Source organism: Suncus etruscus, chromosome 1, assembly GCF_024139225.1.
Source record: "Suncus etruscus isolate mSunEtr1 chromosome 1, mSunEtr1.pri.cur, whole genome shotgun sequence".
In the NCBI taxonomy this organism is placed as follows: Eukaryota; Metazoa; Chordata; class Mammalia; order Eulipotyphla; family Soricidae; genus Suncus; species Suncus etruscus.
In genome coordinates, this window is record NC_064848.1 from 107,098,209 (window position 1) to 107,120,123 (window position 21,915).

Here is a 21,915-nt window from a genome sequence, read left to right on the forward strand (position 1 = left end):
GCGATGTTCTTCCAAGTGAAGCTTTTTCTCTCTCGTTTAAAATGCAGTTCTCGGTACTGAGTGCCATCTGGTAAATGGAGTTGCCCTCAGGTATCCCCAAGATCACAATAAACATGCAACATGTACATATAATAAAAGAAACCCCTCAATTTTATTATGTGATTTAAAAGATGCAAAATAAATGGATTTAACAGTTGTTTTGATTATTGTGAATATATGTGTTTTTGTCTACTAATGATTAAATGTGTTGAATTCTGAATTAAAAAAAGAAAAGATATCAATTCAATTTCTCTAATTCATATATGTGACTAATATGCTAGTGTCCCACATACCAGGTGTGGAATACGTCTCTTTATAAGTGTGAGGGCACTCAGATTTAAGAAAGCTGCCAGCACCTGGAAATACATAAAAGTGGACCTCTAAGCACAAGGTGATGAGTGCTAGTTAACTAGGCCCCCTGGATTTAGGGAATGGCCCCTTGTGGCCCAGAAAAGAAAACTGCAAATGCAGCATCATAGATTTCAGTTTGAGCTCAGCTTTCCCTGTGTTCTCCAGTCCCATCTTCTCTTTTACTCCCCAAGTCAAAGAACAGCTTACGTCTTGACTGTCCTTTTGTATCTGGAGGTTTTTATTTTAATATGCACCATGCTATTTTTAATGAACATTAGTAAGCAAAATAAAGAGAAAAAATAGGATCTCTGCTTAAGTATATATGACATATTTATAAAAAAAGGCATTAAGCCCCCCTTTTTTAAAATGCACTTGACAATTCCTAAACTGAGATGATATATACTTTAACTGTTACTGTCATTTTCCTGGATGTTGCTTTGTGGTCTCACCACAAATTCTGCAACAGATTTCCTGGGAGTGTGACGAAAGTCATGGGTGAGTAGTAGAGTCTATGATTTGACAAGTAATCATTAATGTATACTTGGTGGTTAATCAATATTGAATTAATTTGGGAAATAAACTACAATAGGTCTGTAATGTGCTCTAAAGTCAGTTGTTTTCAATTAGGTCAGTTTTTATTATGTAATAGACAGACTTGCATTCCCAGAGACCCTATTTTAATTGAGTGTATGGATTTCATCACATTCCTTAGTAGACAGGTGTTTTGTTAAAAAATACCTATTTAAAAACATTTTTCTCATGATGAATTTCCCTGGGCTTTTGTCTGTATTGTATGCCTGACATATCCTCCAAACAATGGATAACAAATGACTGTCATAGTTGCTTTATTTCAAAAGACAAAATAACTGAAGTTCTGTTATCCTTGATCAAACTATATAAAATATTGAATGGAGGATTCAACCTAAATGTCACCAGCATACATATTATGTGTAGTACCTTATTATTATTCCATCTTTACAATCATTTGTTCTGCCTTTTTGATGGAGGCAGAGGTCACAGTTAAGATGATATTTATGCCTATCATCTTAGATTAGATCAATTTTGTGCAATAGAATGTTCATCATTGGTGAAAATCTGAATTCTCTACTATATAAGATACAACATACATTTAGCTACTGAGTAGTTAAGTTATGTCCAAGGCAACATTAAAAGTTACAAAAAAATTACAGACTCAAGTTTGATTTTTCATAACATATATTGCTGTGCAAAGATGAGTTACATATTTCTGTGTGATTGTAGTACAGTTACATAGGAGTTTTTTACTTAAAATAATTCTTTGTTTAAAGAACCTTGATTTACAAAGTTATAGATAGCTGAGTTTTAGGGATATCATATTTCAACATTTGTGTCAAATCCAAGAGTATATCTCTTCCACATTCAACTTCTTCCTATCCCCTGACTGCCACCTTATAAAAGGTCAATTAAAAAGTTCAGTGATTTCAGCTTAAATCTCATGTTTTCATTGTTTTTGAGTTCGTGCTTTGTATATATAGTTATACCATGCCCATATCTCCAGTATAACTGAAGTTCAATCCTCTGTTTTCTTTCTCACCTTCCTTGCTGTTTAGATTTCTTTCCTTCTCTGTACTTCTCCTCTCCAAGCAGTGGAGTCAGGGTGATCTAGGCCTTCCCCCCTTAACTATGTAACATTTCCTCATCCACTCATACTATTTGTCACTGATAAGTGAGATCATTCATTTTGTCTTTTTTTTCTGGCTTATATCACTCAACATATCTTCCTATTTCAACTAGGTTGCTGCAAATTCATGCACAATTTATTAAAATAACTGTCTATTCTATCTGTCGGGTTATACTATCTGGTGCTGATACACATATTTTAAAATATTACCTAGTTGATTAAAAGTTTTATTGAATGAGACATTAGGTACACCTTAGTATTATACATAAAACACATATTAGTTTATAAAAAACATTCAGATAATCATCATTTTTTCTCTCTCTCTCTGGAATCTATATTTTTACTTAGTAAAAATTAAAAAAATGTAAAAGTTTAAAAAGGTACTTTACTACATTTGAGATTGTTGTGCTTGGAGCAGGAAAAATAATAGAGCAGTTAGAACACAGTTTTCATCCCTGGTATCACATAATGTCCCCTGAGCATCACCAGCAGTGAACCTTGAGCACAGAGCCAGGATTATGAACACTGCTATATGTGGCCCCAATCAAAACAACAACACGGGCCGGAGAGATAACATGGAGGTAAGGCATTTGCCTTTCATGCAGAAGGTCATTGGTTCGAATCCCAGCGTCCCATATGGTCCCCTGTGCCTGCCAGGAGCAATTTCTGAGTGTGGAGCCAGGAATAACCCCTGAGCACTGCCGGGTGTGACCCAAAAACCACAAAAACAACAACAACAACAACAACATCAAAAGCCACCTGTGCTTTTGCTCATTTGGGCTATGCTAAAAATTCCAGAGATTGGAAAGAAAATAAGCCAAAAATATTAATCTCTCACATTTCTGGAGGCTGGACCTTGGAAGATAGGCTGCCTGGAGTTTATCTATCTAGAGAACACCTGCTTTCATTCTGAAAAAGGGCACCTTCCTGCTGTGTTATCATGTAATAAAAGGACAGGAATTTTCTGGAGATATTTTTGTTTGTTTGTTTGGTTTTTGGTTTTTGGTTTTTGGTTTCTGGGTCACACCCAGCAGTGCTCAGGGGTTACTCCTGGCTCTACACTCAGAAATCTCTCCTAGCAGGCTGGGGGGGGGGGTGAAATCACTGTCCTTCTGCATGCAAGGCAAACGCTCTACCTCCATGCTATCTATCTGGCCCCTTCTGGAGAATTTTTATTAAGGTATCCACTCTAGTTAACAAAGTACTTGTGGGGCCAGAGCAGTGGCGCAAGTGGTAGGGCATTGCTTTGCATGTGCTTACTTAGGACGAACTGTGGTTTGATTCCCTGGCGTCCCATACAGTCCCTCAAGCCAGGAGCGATTTCTGAGTGCATAGCCAGAAGTAAGCCCTGAGTGCCACTGGATGTGTCCCAAAAACCAAAAACCAAAATACCAACCAACCAAACAAACAAACAAAAAACCCAGCGTACTTGCCTCATGAATTAAGCATCGCCTAAGACCCTCATCTTCTAATACTATTGTTTTTAGGGAGGATTATTTTTAGCATTTTAATGATGTAAGTATTCAGAAAAGAGTACATCATTTATAAGTCAAGATAATTTAATGCGAGCCAACATTTCATGTAAACATTTTAAAATTAGTTTATTATCTAAAATAAATTAATAAATTTATGATATATTTTTTTAAGTCACGTGGACCCAACTTAGACCTCAGGTGATTAGACACCATCTGTCCAGCCTTGAACCATGGATCCCAGACATAGAATCGACACAGTTCTTCACAACAGCTACAAGAAACAAATCCCATCCGGGACATCCTTAATATTGCTGGGCCTCCAACAAGTGCCATCCTGACAATGAAGAAAATGGGAACAACTTGACCTAAGAGCAGGTTATCCTACCTCACCAGCTAACGATAAGACTAAATCAGAAGACTTGTCACTCTTTGATTGGTCCAAAAGCCAAGATCGCGATTTAGAGATGACTGGCTGCTAGAACCATGACCGGACTGTATGTATCCTGGGACCAATAAAAAAGCCCTAGTCTGGGGCCGGCGAGGTGGCACTAGAGGTAAGGTGTCAGGTGTCTGCTTTGCAAGCGCTAGCCAAGGAAGGACCACTGTTCGATCCCCCAGCGTCCCATATGGTCCCCCCAAGCCAGGGGCAATTTCTGAACGCTTAGCCAGGTTACTCCTGAGCATCAAACGGGTATGGCCGAAAAAAAAAAAAAAAGCCCTAGTCTAGGGTTTGAGCTACGACCTGCACAACAACCATAATCTCCACTTCCAACAGTCTGTCTGAGACCATTGCAACGAAATGGGTCGTCTGGAAACACAATGAAAGACTCTATCCTAGGTTTCATCCTAGGATCAGTGCAAAGACCAAGACCACCAACCACAGAAGATGGATTAAAATGACACTGAGGGAACAGAACTTCTAGAACCACAAAGAAAGACTTCTTCATAAGTCCCACTCCTGGACCTGTGCAGATACTGAGATCCCTAGATACAGAGGTCTTATTTTATCACCCAGGATGGAGCAAAAGTTTTCCAAACACCACGAAAACACCACCGGTAGAGCAAATGAACCTTAAGGGAGTTTATAGTTAATCCCGTGACAATATACACCAAGGGTGGAGAAACCCCATAGCGCTTAGGCCAAGTGAATTCCTTTTTGAATGACCCCAATATTTACTGTGCCAGTGCAGGAGGGAAAACAAACAAACAAAAAGGCAAAAAGCACAAAACATTTTTTATTTTTTATATATTATATATTATTTTTTCTTCATTTATTATTATTTTTATTTTTTATTTATCTATCTACTTTTGTCAATTTCTTTGTTTTGGTGTGGTTATTGACGTTGTTGTCCCCCATTTATATTTATATTATATATATATATAATATATATTTTCTTCTTTTCTTTTCTTTCTTTAGGTGCTCTGCCATGTTTTTTAACTCAAGACAATGGCTTTTTTTTGTGGTACCTATCGTTATCACTGGAGTGCTCACTGGATATTTGACACTTCTTTTTGTACTGTTGGGGTGTTCCACCTTCTTTTTCTCCTTCGTCTCTCAAACCGATGATGAGAGCCTCTAGAAGGATTCTGCCCATTTTTGGCATATTAGACTTTTACCCCAGTTTATTACTTTTCTCTTCTTCAAATAAAACCACATAACTTGAACTATGTAGTCCTTCCTCCCAGTTAGAGAGGGAAATAAGGGAGGCACCAAGACCAAGACTACTAAGTAGTAAGCTAGGTACAGAGGGGACCACATATTCTTGCAGCCCCAGGGGTGAGAGAGGGGGATATGGGAGGTAGGACAAACACGGAGGTGTAGGGAGGACAAATCGGTGATGGAAACTCCCCTGATTTTATGTAAATATGTACCTATAATATTATTGTCAACAATATGTAAGCCACTACGATCAAAATAAAAATTATATTAAAAATTATGTTATATTTTTTATTTATTTTCCACTTTTAAGATATTCACTGCAAATAATTCTATGGGGAGGTCTATCTATAAAAATGACTGCTGAGAATTCAAAAAAATGAAGAAGTAAAGAAAGAAAAGAAGTAAAGAATGGAAGAGAGAAACAATTTAAAGTTATACTTTCATAAATATAGAAGGTAGAGATTATATTTATATGTATGGTGATAACTAAAAAATTTAGGATTTTAAAGACAACAGGAATATTGTAGATTCTTAATTTTACTAGTAGTGAGTTGAGTTCTGGACAGTAATGGTTTAGGAAGTAGAAAACACACAATAGCAATTTAACCTTACCAAGTTACTTATCTCTACCCTTAATTATTTACTTTGGTTTTGAGGCCAGACCCAGTGGTACTCAGGACTAATTCCTGACATTTTTCTTATTGATCACTCCTGGTGGTACTTTGAAGACCATCTGGGGTATCGTGTACTGAACCTAGGTCAGCCATGTTTAAGGCAAGTGCCAAGCCTACTGTACTATCTTTATAACCCCAAGGTTTCCTTATCCTTAAAACAGTAACAACAAGAATAAGCACCTCTTGAATATACATGGTTCATATTTGAGGGGTGAGGGATAAAGCATAGAATACATTTAAATGTTTAAACAAATGGGGTACACAGTCTTCCATTTTAGTTGAGGGAAATTGAAATATAGAGAGATTTATTAACATTCTCAGCTTATAAGGTATTTAGTAAGTGAGACAAATGTCATTTGAAACTAGGTGACTGAGTCTACAGAAGTAGAAGCAGAAAACAGAATGGCACAATACCTATGCCAGTCACTAAATAAATAAAATGACTAAATGACTACTTCACAAGCAGAGAATTTAGTGGCTTGAAGAGAGTCAAATAGAGCTTTTAGACAAATAACCGAAAGTAAACTTTAAAAATCTAGTTTATATGGGGTAATAGAAACTCAATTTTATGACATATTGAAAATTATTTTTATGTGGGAATGATGAGCTACCTACCTTTAAGTAATTATGCAAACTGTAGAATTTAATTTTTTTCAAAAAAAAAGAATTTAATTTTTTTCATACAGGATTTAAGTTCATATACACTCTTTTAGGATTTCTACAGTTTAATACCTAAAGCAATTAAAGAGAATTAGCAAAGGATGAGGAAAAGCTCATTTTATGATTTAAAAAGAAAAGAGATCTACTTTTAGGACACAGTAAAATGATAGCACTACACAGTTATTGCTTACTTTATTTGTATGTATTTTCATTATAGTTGTTGGAAATTTAAATTTATTTATATAGTGGCTTATGTTAAAATTATTTTTAAGCATCTCCCTACATGTTTGATCTTAGGTCAATTTTGGAGAATATACTCCTGAAAAAATAAACCTGGTTATTCTCAAAGTGCTGAGAGAAATTCATCCTATCCTTAGAGTGTGAAAAACTTTTGAATCCCACACCTGAAGCTTTAATCCTTTGGTATCTTGAGTAAATTATTTAAGAATAGAAGTATTTAGTTCGAATTCCTCAAGTATAAAAAGGATTTATAACATTTCTTTCTTAGTAAGTTTATCATAAATATTTAATTAGACAGTTTTTAGGAGTACTTTATTTATTTATTTATTTATTTATTTATTTATTTATTTATTTATTTATTTATTTATTTATGGTTTTTGGGTCACACCTGGAAGTGCTTAGGGATTACTCCTGGCTCTATGCTCAGAAATCGCCCCGGGCAGGCACGGGGACCATATGGGATGCCGGGATTCGAACCACCGTCCTTCTGCATGGAAGGCAAACGCTTTACCTCCATGCTATCTCTCCGGCCTCTTTAGGAGTACTTTAAATAAGTCTTAGCAAATACTAGAGACAGTGAATGTTAGCTGTCATTTCAATATAGTGAAATTTTGTCAATTAAAACTAATCTAGTTATAAAGCAAGTGTATATATAAACACTTTAAAATATAGTGTTTCTTATACTTAATAAGAACACATTAGAAAAAAAAAATCTGTGGCTTAATAGAAGTTCTCTTGTTGTGCCTTAAATTCAGAATAGCTTTTGTTCCAAATCTTCAAGCATAACTGTAACTATGCTTATAACACCAGGTCGATTTTTTGAGAGAAAAAGCATGAGACTGGTCTTCTAATTCTTTACCTACCAGAATTTACTTACAGAAAAGCCTAGTTTTCTTTAAAATAATCTTAAAGTTCCTAATAAGGCATAAGAAATGCCAGGAATAACAGGCATGGATTGTGTTCAGCAATGCAATAAAATAAAAATTTTCTCTAAAATATAATGAAACATCAAAAGGATACCTGGAGTACTAGGAAGAGGCTGCTGAATGCTTTTATTTTTATTTATTTATTTTTTTTTTACATTTGCTTAGTTCGGTTTTTATAAGGAGAAACTGTTCTAAGAGAAGTAATTTATCTTTAGAAAAAGATAAATTTTTTTTTATTGATTTTTGGGTCACACCAGGCAGCGCTCAGGGGTTACTCCTGGCTTTATGCTCAGAAATCGCCCCTGGCAGGCTCAGGGGACCATATGAGATGCCTGGATTCGAACCACAGACCTTCTGATTGCAAGGCAAATGCCTTGTCTCCATGCTATCTCTCTAGCCTCAGAAAAAGATAATTTTAAGTGGATTTTTTAAAAGCAGTTTTCTTAATCCTTAGAGTTTTCTTTCTCTTTCTTTCTTTCTCTCTTTCTCTCTCTCTTTCTTTCTTTCTTTCTTTCTTTCTTTCTTTCTTTCTTTCTTTCTTTCTTTCTTTCTTTCTTTCTTTCTTTCTTTCTTTCCTTCTTTCTTTCTTCTTCCTTCCTTCCTTCCTTCCTTCCTTCCTTCCTTCCTTCCTCCTTCCTTCCTTCCTTCCTTCCTTCCTTCCTCCTTCCTTCCTTCCTTTCTTCCTTCCTTCCTTTCTTCCTTTCTTTCTTTCCTTTCCTTCCTTTCCTTCTTCTTACCTTTCTTTCTTTCTTTCTTTCTTTCTTTCTTTCTTCTTTCTTTCTTCTTTCTTTCTTTCTTTCTTTCTTTTTCTTTCTTTCTTTCTTTCTTTCTTCTTTCTTTCTTTCTTTCTTTCTTTCTTTCTTTTTGTTTTTTTCTGGGTCACACCGGGCAGCGCTCAGGGGTTACTCCTGGCTCTATGCTCAGAAATCTCTCCTGGCACCCTCGGGAGCATATAGGATGCCTGATTTGAACCACCACCCTCCTGCTTGCAAGGCAAATGCCCTACCTCCATGCTATCTCTCTAGCCCCAATCCTTAGTTTTTTTAAATATTCCACAGCCTCAGGACTCAACAGTATCCTCACCCCACCCCCAGTTCTGAATGGGTGGACTCAAAGGAAGAGGGATGAGGAGGGATAGGAACAGAGTTTGAGGGCTGTTCTGTAGAGGGTTTTAGTTATAGTCACTATCATTTCCGTACAACAGAGTCATTCTATCCACTTTCTCTTCCTCTGTGAATAGAAACATTAAACTTAAACTTTATTTGGAATCCACCCCAGAGAAACTTTGGGCGTGGTAATTATTCTCTAAGATGCACCTTAACATAAAATAGCAAAGAAACTCAAACTATTCTAGATTAGAATATTTACCTAGAGGTCCAAAAAGTACCCCCTGATTAAAATGAGAGATCTGGGCAATGAACTCATAAAGAATTAATCGATACTAATTCCCTGAAACCCCCTTGGAAGCACTTCATCTCCTCATTAGATGATTTAGATTTGGGGAGGCTAGGAGATGAACTGGAGAAGAGAGGTGACTTTATTATTTATGAATTAATACAGCTTGAGAGAGTTCCAGTAAAAGTGTGTGTGTGAGAGAGAGACACAGGCACACACAGACACAGACACAGGCACACAGACACAGGCACAGGCACACACACACACACACACACACACACACACACACACACACACACACAGAATTAGCCGAAACTACATTTATGAGGTGATAGTAGAGAATCCCAATCTCATAGACATAGACCCTTTAAAAGAGCATTACCAGATTTTATCACAATCCCAGACAAGTTTTATTTATTTATTTATTTATTTATTTATTTATTTATTTATTTTGGTGGTGGTTGTTGCTTTACACGCCCTCCCTCTCCCTGTTCCCTTAGCCCCGTTTTAGTTTTTAGTTCCATTTGTGGGGATTGGGGAGTTTAGCATATTTTTTTGGGGGAGGGAGCTGCTATTCTGAGCAAAACGGGCCAGGGCATTTACCTGAGACTGTGAGTACTTCGGGTTTTGCTGGCGTTTACCCCCCACGAATAGCACACCCCTTTCTTAACCTCTTTCTATCTATCTCCTCTTCGTTTGCTCACTAGTCTCCCTGTCTCTAACGCCCTAAGGGAGCCCTTGTCAGTGTTTTTGATCCCCTCGATTGCTCCAGCAGTGAAAGTATGACAGTGTAGGAGCAAAGGCATTTCGGACCGAAGGCAGCAGCTCTTTGCTTTCTTCTTAGGCCGCTTCCCCTTCCTCTTTTCCAAATAGATGTGTAAACACATGTATTTTCTGTTCGAATTGAGCGAGTGGGTCCTCTGCCTGTGCCTTGATTTAGCTATTGGACTGAGCCTCGCTCCTCCCTTCCCTACTCGGAAAGGAGCCACTGGGATCCGGAGCCCGAGCCTCCAAATTGAGGCTGGCCTCAGGCCAGGTGACCTTTTCTTTGCAAAATTCTTCCCTAACGAAGGGAGGGCGGAGAGCAGGGATCAGTTTGGTGGTGTTGGGGGGTGGGGGTGGGTGGGGGGTGGAAGAGAATGGAGGGCTGTTGTTAAACTGTTCCTTACCGTCAGAGGGAGTTCAGACCTAGATCTTTGCCAGTTAATCACACAACAAACTTAGCTCTTCGCATTAAAAAGCAGCTCCGAGCTGACCGGCTCTGGAGGCACCAAGTAAGAACCTGCTTCTCTCACCAGGAATCTTCTCCAGGGGAATCCGCCTGCAAGTTCGTCCGCACCATGTGGGTGACCAAACTTCTGCCAGTCCTGCTGCTGCAGCATGCCCTCCTCCATCTCCTTCTGCTTCCCATCGCCATCCCCTATGCAGGTTAGTTTTCTCTTTACTGCTCCTATCTTAACTTTTCGCCTAGCTGTTCCTTTTCCTAACACGCTCTCTTTACCCTAGTTCCAGCATCTTTTCTTAACTCAGCAGGAACTGTGCCTTTATTATTATTTGGGTATGTTTTTTAAAACTTAGTGTGTTTTGACATTCTTTATTTACAGACTTTTTCCCTCCCTGTTTGACAAAGCTATGGAAATTGTAATTAACATCTCAGTGTATTTCCCCTTAAACCCCCCCCCCCCCCAAGCCCCTGCTGGGCTGATGGAACCTAATAGTTGTGGACTACGGGATTGGGATTAGAGGGAAGTGCTGAGCCTGGCTGCAACTTTGCTGTTTGAGACTAGTTTTAAGCTGGTATGAAGTGGGAAGGATGATGGTCAGTACAGGAGGGACTAATTTTTTCCAGAGAACAATTTTCCAAGACAACCCACTGCCCCCCCCCCCCCATCACTCAGTTAACATTCAGAGCCATAAGATTGACTTTATGCACAAGTTTTTTGGTTTGGGGAGGGCAGCTAGAACCCGGTGTATAGGCATATTGTAGAAATGAAAGAGAAATCATCTCTTTTGAGATCTCATTCCTCTGGATAGGATGCCTGCTCTTTCGAAATGGTAGTGCAAGGGAGACAGCGATTCTGTATCTGAGAAAAGCTGCAGATCTGCTGGTTTTAGTCCCCCATGGTCTGTACTTCTAAATTTTCAGGTCAGGTAAGAGTGCTTTGGGAGTTCAATTTGCCTGGAAGTTTAGAAATTTCACTTGCTGCTTCAGGGAGTTTTCTGTGGTTATCAGGGCAAGAGGAAACATCTGTATTTAGTTGTATTATCATTGTAGTGGCTGGGATGCCAGCGGGAGAAGGTAGTAAGCATCATGCACAGGCTCTGGGGAATAAAAGAATGGAACAAATGCCCAGATGGTTAAGAATGAAGCAAATGCCCAGATGGTTAGACAGGACCCTCTGATAATATAGAGTAGAGAGAGAGTAGGTTGGATATTTTGGGAACAGTTAACTAAGAAATTCAAACTTGTTCTATAATTTCTTCCAAAATATGAAGTTTGCAATCTCAAGAAATTTGCTCAGTGACAAGAAATCTGATACCACCTCCTGGCTTTCTTTTATTTTATGAAGTTGCTCTTTGGGAAAGATACTACTGAATGAGGGAGGTCATTTTGAAAACTTTAATTTATTTTCTGAAGATGTAAAGAAGAATTAAGTCAGATCAACAAGGTTATTGGGTTTTAAAATTTAATGTAACATGGAATCTTCTAAAACATTTTTGGTTTAGGGAATATTGAGTACCAATTGAACCATTTAATATTTTGAAGGATTTTCTTACTTGAAGATAAAATTGCTACTGGAGTGAAGTAGAATATAATAATCTGAACTCATCTATGCTAATGCAAGGGGAACACAGCGTAGAAAATCCAAACAGTAGATCAACTATAGACAATGTCTATTTGTTTTTGGCTTGCATTACGAAATGTTGGCAGAAGATATAAATTTGTAATTATATTTTACTTTGGCTAATGTTGAAATGACTGCGTTTCCTGAGTATAGGGAGAATGCAGCCCAAGAGAGCTGGCAGGCAAGGAAAAGCCAATTGGGAGTTACAGAAATGCTGGGATTAATTCTTGAAGTGGATAAAGTTAAAATTGTCATCAGAAAAGTCTCTGCTTTTGTTTGAGTGACAAATCAATTTTGATGGCTTATTTTTTAATAAGCCAAATAGCAGACTGAATATTTAAAGCTTCTACTTGTTGTGACTGTACTTTTTGACTTGTTTGATGAATTTATATATTTGTAAACAATGTAAAATAATATGTTGCTAGAAAATAAATGGATATTATAATGAGGTAATAGTAAGTTATTAGATTAGGTTATGATCATATAACATTGACAATTATCTTGAGTAACATTCAATATCCTGAACCAAAGACAACTTTGGAGAGTTGATTTACATGGTCTACTTTCTGTCCACTCCCACCTATACTAAAAAAAAATTAATCCCTTTATTTGCATTTTGGGTCACACCCAGAGCACTCAGGCAAGCTGGGAGGACCATATGGGATGCCGGGATTTGAAGCACAGTTCTGCATGCAAGGCAAATGCCTTACCTCCATGCTATCTCTCTGGCTACCCCCCCCAAATCTAATCCAATTATAATAAAAAATACTCCTAAATGAGCACCTATTTTCTAGAAGTCTGTATTGGCTGTAAAAATGAATGCATGAGAAATATCCCTACTTATTTGGATCTGAGCAACTGCTATATAGTTAAGTTTTATTTTTAATAGCATTGAAATTATTGACCATAATTGCATGGAGACACTGATGTTAAAGGCATTATGTTATTGTCCTAGATAAGAGATATAGCTGATATTTCCATCTAGTCTATTTATATGAAATATGTTTTTTCTTTTTTCTTTAATTTATATTATCTTGCTAAAACCAACAACAAAAAGTTAATCGCAATTTTTGCCAAATCATGTACGAAAACCTCTGCTTTAGGGATAAAATAATACTATGAGAATTTATATCTAGCTTAAAGGTTATAACAAGGTTTGATCTGGTACTCATATTGAGCATAAAAAGTAAAAGAAGGAGGAGGAGAAGAAGAAAAAGAAGGAGGAGGAGGAGGAGGAGGAGAAGAAGAAGAAGAAGAAGAAGAAGAAGAAGAAGAAGAAGAAGAAGAAGAAGAAGAAGAAGAAGAAGAAGAAGAAGAAGAAGGAGAAGAAGGAGAAGAAGGAGGAGAAGGAGGAGAAGAAGGAGGAGGAGGAGGAGGAGGAGGAGGAGAAGAAGAAGAAGAAGAAGAAGAAGAAGAAGAAGAAGAAGAAGAAGAAGAAGAAGAAGAAGAAGAAGAAGAAGAAGAAGAAGAAGAAGAAGAGATGAGTAGAGGGAGGCTGGGAGGTGGAGGAAACTGAGGAAATTGGTGATAGTAAATACTGATGAAAGAAAACTGTTAGAACAATGTTTGACTGAAACTCAACTATTAACAACTTTTTAACTCTATCACATGTTTACATAATAATTGTTTTGCACAAATGACTAGCGGAATGTTCAAAATTGAAGTCAGCTAGCTAAAGGCAAAGTGATCAAAGATATAAGATAAGATAAAATATAGGAAATAAAATTAAGTAATCCCGATGCTGTTGTATAGGATGCATGAAAGAAGATTATGACTCCTGATGGGGAATATAGGGCAAGTTAACAAGCACACATTTGAGGGTTATGGTAATTCCTGTGATATCTCTATAATGAACATGAAGGGCATCTGCTGTAGGCATTGAATTGGCAAGATACAAAACTGAAGTGGCACTATATTATGGCTCTTTTGCTTGCTATGTAAAGGGACAGCTGTAGACAGAGGCAGTGATAGACCAGGCCAGGCAGCATTTTTAAGGAAACAAAAAAATAGAACAGGGTAATTGAATGAAGAATGAGCTAAATCTCCCACTGTACATCTTTTCATTTTGTAAATCTCTTTAGGAGACATTATTATGGTTTTATTGGTATGCTATTTAGACCAACATTTGATTTAAATCTTGTATGAGCTCTTTCTTGACATCTTTATTTGCAATGTTGTTGCTTTTCCTAAAGAAAAGTAGATGGCAGTACATTTGTGAACTCCAAATCCCAGATAATAGCCATGAATATAGGGACTTATATTTATGATTCTTGGATTTAGGAATTTAAAACCTCCAGTCATGACCATTCCCTTCCATTAATTATTTGTATACTTTCATCTTAACATCTTGTTGCTTCAAACTGTTAATCACTCACTAATCATGTGGGTAGGTCTCTCAGAATATGTGGAGCCAGATTCCTGCTCTTTCCACACCCTGCAAATCCTTTCCTTGCATGATTTTCCTTTGAAGTCAATGGTTAGGCCATACAAAGAAGAAAATATATGAGGTACTGAGAGAAATGAGTGTGAGGCAAGGGGCCAGAGGGAGAAATGTGTCTTTTTTCAAGCATCTTGGTACATTTGACCTTACTTTCTGTTTGTAGATTTTCTTGAAGATCCTAATAATTTCAGTGCCAATATAAGGGGCTTTAGTTTCTTTAGTTTACAGCTTCCAGAATATTTCTTATACTAAGAGAAAAGGAATGAGAGAGCTGCATTTTAAAATACAGGAAAGCATGATAAAGTTGCAAGTGATCTCTCATCCTTTGATGTCCTTTCAATATTTTGTTTATAAGCAATCATGCACAAAAAAATAGTAGGGAAAAATCTGATCCAAAGATATTTTTGTTTCCTTCCAAATTGAGTTTGTCTTTTTCACTGTTTTCAGGAAAACAAGCATCAGTTGTTAATACATATGGAAGAGAAAGTTGAAGCTATTCTCAGCAAAATAATTTATTTTCAGATGTTGGTTTAAACATTACTTCTGTTTTGAATCATATAAATGTGTGAAAAGCATGATGTACATCTAGCTTGGACGTCACATTTTGGAGTAATCAGTAATTGAGTTAGTAGGAATGACTAAATTGTAAGGGAAAGCTTCTAAGTCAAGGGAAATAAATAGTGAAAGGAGAATCTTGGTATCTGGTTCCTATTGCCTGTGATTAGTCTATAGTGCCAGACAAACTTTTCACTCCTATTTATTATCTAGTAAATGAAATCATAGAATTCTTTGTTTTTCAGAATGCTTTTTGATCTTTAGAAGAATCTTGATGGGAAAATTTTCAGTCAACAAGAGTAGACTGTTTTTATGAGGTACAGCCACACATTAATACATTTCAATAGGACTATTGGGGATGTGAAGATCTTCAATTAAAGGCAACCCAGGACCCCGCAGAGATCTTTTTCACTAACACAGTCTTTAACATATGGAATGTTTATTACATGGGATTTGAAGACAATTAGAGCAATGACAGGGTATTCTATTTTATATAATAATTATTAAAACACCTCTATGAATTTTTGTTTTGTCTTACATTTTTTTAAATTGGATTTTATGCTCTTATTAATCACACTGAGCCTAAATAATAAAAACATTACATATCAGGACAACTGTATTCTAATTTCAGTTAACACCATTTGAGATATATTGTATATTTAAACATTGCATATATATAGATGTTTTATTTGGCAAAAAGTAGTTTTTAGTAGTTTTGCTATGTTAATTTGTTCACTTTTAAGATATATTAAAATTTTCATAGAAATTCAATTGATTTTTATGCTATAAATATTTTACAGTAATTAAATAAGTGAATTAAGTTTAATACAAGGCCAGAGTGATAGTACTTCTCATAGGGCATTTGCCTTGCATGTGGCTAAATAGGGTTTTATCTCTGGTACTCCATAATTTCTTCTGAGCACTTCAGGAGTGATCCCTGAGTAAACAGTCATGAGTTAGCTCTGAACACTGTTGGTGGTCTCCCCCAAAAAAGTAATAAAACAAGGAGAAACAGTTAAATGAAGCTTGACGCCTATTTTCATTTCTCTATGGCAGAAACCAGCAATATATGAAAAGAACTATGACTTTTTCCTTAGAGAATGACTGTTCTTTTATGCCAGCAATTATAAGACATTTCAAAATGAAAACTTAATTTATTCATAACATTTTAAATCAAATTGATTTATAAATATTTACTTAATAAAGTACTCATAATTAAAATTCTTTAATTTCAAAGAAAAGATAATTTTCATCACATAATTGGGATATTAGCATTTCAGGTAATTAAAGTCACTTGGCAAATCAATAATAATGCCCACATTCTTCTCTGCCTGCCAACATTATGCATGTCACTTGGTTCACACTCAGTAAATAGCAAGTTGACAGATTATTTGCTTGGTTGTGTTTCTATGCTACATTTCTGTTTTGCTACTTATATTTATCCTTCCACAGCCATTCATTTTAGAAGACCAAGATGATTTAAAAATCAAAGCATTATCATGGATCTTTTCTGTACTAATGTTTGGGGGATTGTGCTGTGGGGCTTTACAGAGAACCAGAAATTTAGAGGACTTCATGTTTTGTTTCATTTATTGTGGACTTCAGATTAAGGTAGACATTAGTGAGTAGATGTGCATGTGGAAAAACCCAACTGGAGTCAGTAGTCACTGGCAAATGATTAATGTGATGCCTTTACTTGTCATATTTCTAAATTTTTTGTACAAATATTTTCACTCTGTTCTTGACACATCTTGCCCCATATACACCAAAGAATAAAAAAGTCACATTCTTTTCTATAATCAAGTTGTCTACAAATAGTGCTAAAACCAATCATTAGTAAGTTTTAACAAACCATATTCCTACATTTTTTCTTTCTTTGGAATTCTTTTTTTTTTGTGTGTGTGTGTGTGGGGGGGGGTGTATACTTGCTATTCAGGTGTTACTACAAGCCCATACTCAGGAATTGCTGGTGACCATATGGGATGCTGGGAATCAAATCTATATCAGCTTTGTGCAATGCAGGTGCTCTTCAGAAATCTTAAAATAAATGGCATTAAAAGTAAGAGTAGCAGTTTTAAAACTTGGTTGTTGAGTTATAAATCAGATGTTGAGTCCATTTCCCCTGTCTTGTTTCTTAATTTTCAAAGGAAATGACATGATCTTTTTTGTTTTTGTTTTTTTTTATAGGGGTGTTCAAAATAATTGGCAGGCAGAGGAACAACATAGTTCTACTCACTATTACTGTATAAGAATTGCAATCTTTTAAGCATTTTAATTTTCATTTTGAAGAGGATGGTCATTGTTAGAAACTGTGTAACTTTGAGTACACTGAGGATAATGTAACAAGTTTTTTTTTTCTTTAAATTTATATATGAGACTAAGACCTTTAGGATGATTTAGTTATTTTTCCAGGTTTTTAAAAGGAGACATTGTGCTATCTAGAGGCCTTGTAGAATACTTTCATGAAGAAAAATGATATTGTTACATTAAAGGATGAAACTTAACAAACATTTGAGTTATAGTATTTGGCATGATTTCAAGACAAACAGTTCAGTGATACTAAAAAATAGTGCTCAGAAGCACAAAAAACATTTATATAGCAAGTTAAAAGTGCTGAAGTATGAACCAAATGAATTGCTTTGGAGAGAAGCTCACAAGTATTTATCTGTTGCACCATTTCTGGTGAGAATTTTCTCACTTGTTATTGAATTAACTTACCTAATTTTGTTAAACTTTACAAGAAGATTAAGTGTAGAAGTAAATATAAAGTTGAATTATAAACCATGGTAAATGTCTTGGTACTTGAATCCATGTCATTTGGAGAATATCATGCCGTTAACTCTTTTAGAGTGAACACTGTGCTGATTTTTAAATTATCTTTAATTTAAAATAATTAGCATAATAGTTCTATAAGTCAAGTTTTTAGTTTTTGCTTAATTACAATATTCTCTCTTGTTTGTAATTATTAACTATTAATTCTCTGCCATATACTCCATCCTCAAACCCCAGAGGTGTAGTATGCTGTTAGATAAAATAAGTTTGTAAAAGTTTCTTTCTTTTGTTTGCTTTTTTTTTCTTGGCTACACCTAGCAGTGATCAGGATTTATTCCAGTCTCTGCACTCAGGAATAATTCCTGGCCTACTTAGGGGACTGTATGGGATACTGGGGATCTTATCCAGGTCTATCGCATGCAAAGAAAACATTCTACCCACTATACTGTCAGTTGGGGCACTAAATAATTCTTAGGAACTTTCTATATAAACCTTAAAAGTGTTCTTCTTGTTTTTTGTTATTGATCTAACTACCATTAGAAGGACAGAAGAAAAGAAGAAACACACTTCATGAATTCAAAAAGTCAGCCAAGACTACTCTAATTAAAGAAGATCCACTACTGAAGATTAAAACCAAGAAACTGAACAGCCCAGACCTATGTGCCAATCGATGTATTAGGAATAAAGGACTTCCATTCACCTGCAAGTAAGATGCTCCATTATTTCCTTAGGATAGTTTCCAAAATGTAGCTTAAATTTAATAGCATTATATGTTGTGTTTTTTTTTCTATTTCAGTATATTTACTCTTAAACTTAACTTTAAGTTTACTTACTGCATTAAAAAACAACTCTCAGAGCTGGAGAGATAGCACAGAGTTGGGGCTTTTTCCTTGCATGAAGCTGATCCAGGATGGATGCTGGTTCAAATCCCAGCATCCCAGATAGTCCCCCGTGCCTGCCAGGAGTGATTTTTTAGCTCAGAGCCAGGAGTAACCCCTGAGCGCAGCTGGGTGTGACCCCAAAACAAACAAACAAACAAACAGACAAACAGGGGATGGGACTCTAATTAAGGGAGAATATATAAATTAGATTCATTTTAGAATGGACATTCATTTGGTTTTAAGAAATGCATTCTATGAAAACTTTCTATCTTTCTATATAGTGTTTTTTATATGCACATATGGGGATTTTTATCTATATAGTGTTTTATATTGTTCTTCATAAACCTTATTTTTTCTTTTTTTTTTAAGAAAAATGTAAATTAGGCAAAGGCCAGAATATTACTGCAACTCCATCTATCAGTTATCATTGTCATTAGGAATTTAAGTGAAAGGTGTTGAGAAAATTAGATAAAAAGCTAGAGGATAGGTGTCAGTATCAGAGCCTGTTTAAAAGGAGCTCGGAGGAAGTGATGATGAAGTTTCACATGAAATGTGTTGGATTCTTCAAAGAAGTTGGAGGAGAGGTATCAACTTGCAAGCTTTCTTATTTCTTCAAGTCCCTATATGGCCTCACATTAGAAAATGCTCTTAGGTTGCTAACATCCTTCCACAATGCCAGAAAAAAACATTATTTTTTATGAGTGTGCTTCTTAAACTTTCCCTTACTTTCCCCTATTCCTCCCATTTCCATCCTCTTCTCCCTTTTTTGTTAAATCATGGCTCTATGTGTGTATAATTTTTAAATTCAACTATATTATATTTGGATAATGACACATGATGTGGACACAAACATTTCTTTTTTGGTCTGTCTCTCTTTTTTTAAATTTATTTAAAGAAAATATATCACATACTTGACACAATTGACCATAATACATTTGTTTCAAGAAGAACAAAGGCAAAGTTATTAAAAAAAAAATAGAAAAACTAACGAGATGAAAGAGAAAGAAAAGGTTCAGTAGCAAGTGTAGTATTGAAAATCTTTGAGTGGGGGCCGGGCGGTGGCGCTGGAGGTAAGGTGCCTGCCTTGCCTGCGCTAGCCTAGGACGGACGCGGTTCGATCCCCTGGTGTCCCATATGGTCCCCCAAGAAGCCAGGAGCAACTTCTGAGCGCATAGCCAGGAGTAACCCCTGAGCGGCACAGGGTGTGGCCCAAAAACCAAAAAAAAAAAAAAGAAAATCATTGAGTGACCAATTAACTCATCAAAGGCCCAGCAGAAGGTTTAATAAGCTTTTCTTTGTCTTCCTCTCTTTTTTTTTAAGGGTAAAAGTTAAAGAATACAGTAAAAACGGTGTTAGAGTGGCAATTGTTTGCGTAGGCCCAGCAAAATATGGGGAACATGAAAAGGAAAAGCCTTGGTCTGAATACAAGGAGACCTTACCACTGAAGTTTTCTGGCATAAGACCAACTCTAGGCTCCAGACAGGCATACTAGGTTGTCCAACCCCAAGTCATTGTCTCTAGTGCCAATAAACGTTTTATTTATTTTATTTTTCACACAGTCGCTCTCATTGGTGTCAGGTTTCTGTAGTTAAAGATCCTGTAATCTGTGCATATTCTTCATGAAAGTCAGGATGATGTGGCACGGTGAACACAGTCTTTTTAGCAATGCTTGGGGACTGAGCAGGAGAGAACATAATCAAGAAAAGACTTTACCAGATTTAGGAGAGGACAGACTATCTTCCTTCTATTTATTTATAGTCTTCTGGAAGTCTTTTTATAGCCAAAATGCCATTTTGGAAGACGTTCCCTGGCAAACTTCAGGAAGATGGTTCCCTGGGAAATTGCCTTTGCAAGTATATTCCTACTTTTTGTTACTTTCCCTGACTTTTCTATAAATGGTTGAGATAGTTAAAAATAAATGAGAGAGTTTGTTTTTAATAAAAAAGAGAAAAAAACTACCGGTATCCTTTAGTATCTCAATTATGTAAACATTTGTAGATTTCTTCATGAAAATGTAGAGTTGGATTTATTGAAATGTCTGTTTAGTTCTGAAAGTGTAGGACAAAGGGAATTTGAGAACCACTTACTTTTTTTTTTTTTGGCTTTTGGGCCACATCCGGTGATGCTCAGGGGTTACTCCTGGCTATGTGCTCAGAAATCACTCCTGGCTTGGGGGACCATATGGGACACCCAGGGATCAAACCACGGTCCATTCTAGGTTAGCGCATGCAAGAAAAACGCCCTACGGCCTGCGTCACCACTCTGGCCCTGGAGAACCACTTTTTATCTTTAATTACTCCTAACACTCACCCATTTCTAGCCTACTCTGCATGGCATATGGGGATCAAATCATCAGTGACGTGCAAGACAAGCACCCTACCTTTGTTCTACCACTCTGTTCCATCTCCAGGTCTTTGTTTTATTTAGGAGACACTGAAACAATGTTGCTGCATTAAATATACTCAATTGATACATTTTGCATATCCCATGTATTTTATATTTCTATATCATAATAGTTTGTCATTTTTAGTAACCAAATATATGACAACCTGTGCTAGAAATCACATGTTAATATTACCTGAATAAAGGCAATGTTCTTTTATCCAGAAATGGGGAGTTCATTTTGTCTGGCACAAATAAATATACAAATTTGCTTGGAATCACTAAATATTTTATTTTGCACTGAAGTTATATGCCATTATATTCTGAAACTCTCCCTTAATAAATTAAAGGACATACTTTGGCATACTTGTTATATGTGTTAAAATAATTGAAAAATAATCATAAATAGGAAAATACTTGGAAAATACCGACAAATGGTAAAAGCATTCAGTAGACAAGGTTAAAATGGTTTCACTTTTCTTTATTTTTTTTTGAGAAGTTATCCATAATGTGGATTACAGAGATTGAAGTTTATTGCTGGATAACAAAGATAACGAGAATGACTAATTCTAAGTTTTTCCAAAACTTTTTATTCATGAACTGACTTGAGAAGAAAACAAGATTTTCTTCTAGCAGTAATGAAGTAACTGGTATGGAAACAGCCATATACCGTAAACAACAAGATAACTAGACAAAATAAATGTTTGAAAGGAAGATTATAAGATAAGGACTTAAAGCAAAACTTAAAAGAAAATGCAACTCATGGAATTTGATGTGTTGAATCAAGTCCATATAGATAGAATGATGTACTTTGCTGAGAGATTATGGTTTTGTGATGAGATGAGAGTAAACGGCAAATGGAATCAGCAAACTGGAAATTTTGTCATTCACCTTCCAGATAAAATCACCTTTATAGACACAGAGACACATCATTTTAGTGACAGGGCTTATAAGTTATG

At 36.1% G+C, this 21,915-nt stretch overlaps 1 protein-coding gene across 2 annotated transcripts in view; it reads left to right on the forward strand.

Annotated features, from left to right (window-relative positions):
- Positions 1 to 10,396: 10,396 nt before the first annotated feature.
- HGF (hepatocyte growth factor) overlaps positions 10,397 to 21,915 on the forward strand; it is an 83,663-nt gene continuing 72,144 nt past the window's right edge. For both annotated transcript variants that reach the window (XM_049772808.1, XM_049772809.1), the window contains exons 1-2: positions 10,397 to 10,508; positions 18,234 to 18,399. In XM_049772808.1, coding sequence (XP_049628765.1) covers positions 10,421 to 10,508; positions 18,234 to 18,399 — 254 coding nt within the window. In that variant the 5' untranslated portion in view covers positions 10,397 to 10,420. The remainder of the gene's footprint in view (positions 10,509 to 18,233; positions 18,400 to 21,915) is intronic.